Below are 6,554 nucleotides of genomic sequence, written 5' to 3'. Positions count from 1 at the left end.
TAAAATAGAAAATAATTATAAACACAAATAAATTGTGAAATCTACATGAACTAGCTTTGTCATTATTGTTATTATTGTATCTATGGTATATCTAATTAAGGATAACGTAAAAACAGACACTCTGAGCTTGACTTTCAGTAGTACATATCGCTATCAAGCACGTGTCGTAGCTTCCAGGTGACCCTTGTGTTTGATTAATGATTCAGGCTATGCTAATTGAAACAGTGATTTTATTACAAGGGTATCACAAGTTGAGCGGCCGGCGTTTAATGATAACGGATATAATTAAATGTCTACAAAAGTGACAATAATGATTGGGACTTATAATGTACTATTAGATATTTAATTATTTGAACAATAATGCTTGGTATAATTAAGTAGGCGAATTGTAACTGAACATTTATACCGATTATCGGCTATTACTGCTGACAATTTACAAAGCCGCAAATGAAAGCCATGGATTACAAAACAATTATAAGTAAATTGCTACTGATAGATATACAGATGTTAATTTCATTAGGTACTCAAAAGTGCCTTGCCGTGAGTAGTGGTCATGGAGTTTGGGAGTACTTGTTTCTCAACAATACCTATAACAGTGAGGTCAGACCAGTTAAAGTGTGGAGTACATCAACAGATGTAAATGTAAGTGTTGCTGTTATAGCTGTGGTCGATTTCAATGAAGTAAAACAAACAATTATTCTAACTACGAAATTGACACTTTCTTGGAAGGATGAATATCTGGTATGGGATCCGCAAAATTTTGAAAACATTACTCATATTCATGTATCACAGTCAAAGGTATGGAAACCATACGTATTTCTGGAAAATTCCGTCTCGAAACAATATGAAATGGGTACACATTCCGTACAAGTTATTGTAAGTTATGACGGTACCGTAGAATGGAATCCAGTTGAAGTTTTCCATTCCACATGTGCAGCAGATGTCCGTAAATTTCCATTTGACACACAGAAATGTTCAATGGTGTTTGAAAGTCTAGGATATACTACTAAAGAACTTCGGATACATTCAGTTGAAGACCATGTTGATTTTCATGGTTATGGAGCCACTTCCGGTTGGTATGTAGTGGATACCGACATGGAAGCAAAGAGCGAAGAAGGTGCTGAGATACACATTCTTTGTTCTCTTACTTTGAAAAGGAATCCAACATTTTTTATCCTGAATGTTTTTCTACCTATCGTCATTCTCTCATTCATGAACATATGCGTGTTTATTCTACCCGTTCAGTCCGGAGAAAAGGCCAGTTTTGTGATCACTGTGTTCCTTTCACTTGCTGTCTTTTTGACAATTGTAAGCGGCAATCTGCCAGAAAACTCTGACAAGGTCTCAATTCTCAATGTATACGTCTTTATTTGTACACTTCTGAGTGTGATTATCGCGATACTGACGATAATTCAGATCAGGATCTACCACCGTGATGCAGATAGATCGATTTCACCTTTTCTGGTAAAGCTAGTTGCAATGTTTACTTCCAAACAAGGTCTCGCTGACGACCGTAAGAAAAATGTAGTCGAAGGCAACGATAAAGACAAACGGCGGAAAAATGCAACAATCGACGTTTTGCCACAAGACGGTTCTTGCAATCTAAATGACCAAAAACCAAATGATGAGATATGTAAAATAAATGCCACATGGCCGGATGTTGTTCGGGCTTTCGATAATATTTTTCTAGTTGTGTTCTTGGTAACAACTATAATCATGACCGTCACAGTTCTTATTATGGCTGTTCGCAACGAGGAGCTTGCGGAAGAACATGACTCACACTAATATATATCTGTTAAATTATCAAAATTGAAACTGAGGGGTATATGCCAAGTAATTGCATAGCATTGTCTCTGCTGAAACAACTGAACTGAGGACCACAGGAACGGCCCTATATGAAGAGAACATTTCCTTACAAATAACGAATGTACATATGTATAAGTGACAATCTCGTAGCGCTGAGCATGAAGAGTGAAATAACCTCGTATTTGCATTATCACTTGAAGCGCTGTGTTCAAGGGACAAATGTTTTATACTACAGTTTATCTCATTTGCAGTTAACTCTCTAGTCGCCACCGCAATCGCAGCGGGGCTTAAACGCTTTGAAGCATCACAAGTAGATCTCCTCCCTCCTCGAATAAAGGTTGTACAGCACTTAATCCGGCTGTTCTTTACTTCATATAAAATCCACTTACTTTATAATGGTTTCTCGACATTTTCTAGCATATCAGACTTTCGGAGACTTATATTCGAAAATTCCCATAAAGAACTATATCACTACTTTGGAAAAAAACAAGAACAAAAGAGGGTGTTAACATTTATATAAGAAAACTACAGTTCGTTAAATACAATCTGCTTAATTTACTCCTTTTCGCTTCTTTCAGTTTCTCTGTTCTTACGCCGCAATTTTTACCTAGCATGCGATAGGAACATGCCGATTTCGACAGATTGCTAAGTGATACGTACTGAAACGCGTTAGAGTAAAAGAAAACACGATGCTATTGAGAAAGGGCAAGAGGAAAGAGAGAAAGATTGGCACTATTTATATTTGGACTACTTGACATTCTATTTGGTAGTGATCTGCCTAAAGGCATTTGTAGATTTTATTCATAAATATTTCATAAGTTACGAATGTAATATACATTCACATAAACTTGTTTCAGACTTGTATATGTTAAATTAATCACTGTCTAGTATTTCTACAGTTTGCGACTATAAGAACTCTGAGTTATGCTATTCTGTACCCATTAATGTCATCCCAGGTAGTTGATATTATTAAAGTATACAATTTTTCAAAAGTTCCAAAGTAAAGAAAGCCGAATGAGATTGGCTTGTAATTTTCAGTTACACTGGCTGGTCTAACTCACTCGTTTCAAAAACGCCGAAAATGAGGCGGTTCCAGAATTTCTGCTCCGTGGGGCGCAAAATTTCAAATGTACATCTGTACGTTAGATGTTGCGTCTAGAAGAATATTCTTGGAATAAAGTAAGTAACAGCAACATGATTTTACAACGAAGTTGTGCATATTCTTTTCTGAGTCTGACTCTAACAATTTTAGAATGGTGCACGCGCCAGGTTCTCGCCCCCTCTGACTCCGCTAGTGTCGCGGTAGCATGGAATGCCTCGCCATGGACAGCGTCATTCTTTTAAGCCAAACACAAGGCGCTAGTTTGAAGAAGTTTAGTTTTTCTACCTTGAGGTTCGGTCTTCCAGCACAGCGGACAGTGCAGTTTAGTTATAGAAAGATCCCAGCCAGTTAAGCAATTCCTTACAGATGTCACGGTATAAAATCTCACCCTGTGACACAGAAAAGAAATTCGAGAACTTTGAAATTTACGCCTCGGGCGTAATGTTAAAGGATGGCTTCCGGGTGTTGGGTGATACAGATAGGAAGAAGTCATGAAAAATGTACATAGTTGCATGGCGGTCTTTTAGGAACCAAAACGTAAGCATAGGCATAATATCCGCATAATGGTCTTCTTCGAGTGATAAATACTTTTTGAAGATTTTTATCGGGAAACATTGTTTTTGACTGTTTGTTTTGTGTTTATGTTTCAACAATATTTCAGTTATGTAACGGCGGGCAGTATAGAATCCTGGATTCTATACCTGTTCTCTGCAAGTAACAGCCAACTTCCCCACATGTATTTGAGGTCGGATACGAATGATTTCTTTTATCAAATCGACACAAAGAACATACGCCCCACCCTGGGATCGAATTTACAACCACGCGGTCCGTAGATCTGCGCTCTCCCTATTGAGCTAAGCGGATGGGCAGGAAACATTGTTAATGGTTAATAAGGAGCTAGATCACTGTAGCTTCTGCATATATATGTTTTGATAAAGCAGGTCTCTTGGAGCAAGGCAGTGGTCGTTGCGGTCATCCAGAGAGTCTGGTTCATCACAACTTCGAAATTACCAGTGGAATAATTTGACAACAGCATTCAAACTGATCCCACAATGTCATTGCATACCCTCATTCTGTTTCATGAAGTCAACAAGACCTTTAGATAAATGATAAACATGTAATGTTATATATTGTGATACAAACTATTCTTTTTGTGATACTTGCTGCGGTACACCATTCACTTTTTCCGGCCGCAGGTCGGTATTGATTTCATTTTACTTCCTGTTTATATCTAGGGGTGAAGGTCATTTAACAATTGATTAAAACTGCACATTTTGATTGGTGGATGCAAAATTCCACAGGTTTCCGAACGGAATAGATAAAATTTTCTTAAGGGGTGGGCAGGTGCTCTGAGCTGTATTGTTAGACAGTATAATCCGTTGCAAGGCTCCTGTGGAAATAGCTTGTAAAATTCCATTAACCTGAACCCCCTCGGTAGTGAGTTCAACTCTGCGACTCAGATACGGGGCGATTTACAGTCAACTCGTCCCCTAGCCAACTAGTCCCCATTTTGGTCATTTCGTATGCCTTGACGATTTCAAAAATGGTCATTTCGTATCCCTTGACGATTTCAAAAATGGTCATTTCGCACCCCTCCCCCACACCCACACACATTTTTCGGCCCCTCCTTTTAGTCTTATTTTTTATCAAAGTTTCCTAGATTATGATTAATTTATGATGTAAAATATTTGTTCTGTAGAATATGCTCTACATAAAAAAACATGAAAATTTTACTTTAAAAATTATATTATGATTTGCTTTATAAATACCCGATCGTATGTAAAAGTGTGCATGCACGTTTCGTAGCTTAAAGTGTGCATTCACTAATTCGGCCGTGTATCGTTTTTAATAAAACTTCTTACTTAAAGATAAGCTTACCTGACTACAGGATTGTACTAAGTGGAAAAAAATATTCGAGTTACTATTTTGGCCCGTATCGACTGGTCTGTATTTAGACAGGATTTTGAAAAGAAAGCAAAGCTTTCAATCCCATGGAGGCTTTCTGTGCTTGAAGAAGGCTAATGTAGCCGAAACGTTGGTGAAAAATAAAGTGACTTGTTTTAAAAAGTTTTTGTAGTTTTGACTACTTTTGATACTTATGTGCAAACAATTGTCAGGCTGAGAACCATCTGTTGCAATATATAAAGGAATAAGGTCAGTAATTCGGTCGAAAATGTGCTTCCGTGGTGTAGTCGAAAGAAGTCCACAATAAATAGATCCTAATTTTCCCATTTTTTGCGCAAATTCGTGTAGAACGAGTGCTTTAATCATCGTTTTTCACTACTAGAAGACATTCTGCATGAAATGAGACGGTTTTCATGTTCATACACCCCACATGGCAAGTTTTGCAGATCGAAACCGGAAGTAGGTGTTTATTGCGCGGACGAGGGTAAATATGCGCCATTTTAAGGGTAGCAGACCACAACTGACTGGCATTTCACTAGGAACTACATAACCCCCTATTTTCTTTTCATTTTTTCGTTAATTTGTGATAGAACATTCATGAAAAATAGGTGTAGGAAAAAGTGATGTTCTCTAAAGATACGTAAAGACGACCTGAAGTTGTCGTTTTTTATATGAAACAAAGAAGGATTTGAATTACTGACCTTTAACCTATAAGAGCTGAAATAAGACTTTCTCGAAACACATCGCAATTAGTCTTAATAGTCTTAGATCGGTTGTTTATGATATAAAAGGATATTTTCAATGCAAAATAATAGTGAAATTTGAAACTTTTTGAATTTTGACCTTATTTTGAGTAGATGCGCGTATTCAGCAGCGATTTCTGGGATTAAAAAGCCAATATTTTGTCTCCAGAATGTCAGAAAATGCACAAAATGCATCCTTTTGGGTCTTATTCATGACGGAATGAATGATATTTCAGAATCCAAGTGAAAAATAATGCAAACGAGTGAAAGTTTTACCAAAATATACAATAAAAGGGCCATAGGGCCAAAATTTAGCCCAGTAAATTGATAGGGGGTGGCTTCTATTAAATGTCTATATTTCTCAAAAATCTCGAAATTTCACAATGAAACTTGGCAATATGTTTGGTTTTACATCTTTCTTGAAAATAGAAATGAAAATTGTGTGATATTTGAAAAGAAACATTTCTTATATAAAGCAATAGAGACTCTTCTAAAATGAAATGTGTTTCCTTTTCGCGTAACTAGTCGATGTTATACCAGTCTCGTTCATACTAAACATTAGCATAATAAATGTGCCATTGACCAGCATTTACAAAACGCTTACCTTGAGAAGCAATGGTTACAGCGCAAAGAGTCTTCTTAAGTAAAACCTCTATTTAAAACTTTAAACTGAAAGGTGAAAAATATGTATTGCTTGATTTGTCGACCGACTTCAAACAAACAAAGGACACAAAAAAACCATTTGTAGAGAAACTAAGAGCGAAAATAGACGCATGGGAAATTGTATATAAATAGGAGACTGATACGTATCGGGATGTCCCTGTTTCGTCATGTATAATGGTATACTGGTATATTGTTGCACCACAATGGTTCAGTGAGTTCATACATAGAGTTTCATGACAGTTGTGTGCTTCTGGACAATAAATGACATATCCTGTTAGATTAGGATATATACATTTAAGTCCAGTTTAAAAAGAAGTTTATGGATTTCCTTATTT

General features: G+C 36.8%; 1 protein-coding gene across 1 annotated transcript; it reads left to right on the top strand.

Annotated features, from left to right (window-relative positions):
* Positions 1–447: 447 nt before the first annotated feature.
* On the top strand, positions 448–1,785 carry LOC123562244 (acetylcholine receptor subunit alpha-1-A-like). Its single transcript, XM_045354891.2, has one exon. The coding sequence runs from the start codon at positions 448–450 to the stop codon at positions 1,783–1,785; it is 1,338 nt and encodes a 445-aa protein (XP_045210826.2).
* The last annotated feature ends 4,769 nt before the right edge of the window (positions 1,786–6,554 follow it).

The sequence above is a fragment of the Mercenaria mercenaria genome, chromosome 2 (genome assembly GCF_021730395.1).
Source record: "Mercenaria mercenaria strain notata chromosome 2, MADL_Memer_1, whole genome shotgun sequence".
NCBI classification, from domain to species: Eukaryota; Metazoa; Mollusca; class Bivalvia; order Venerida; family Veneridae; genus Mercenaria; species Mercenaria mercenaria.
This window is presented reverse-complemented; position numbering and strand designations above follow the sequence as displayed.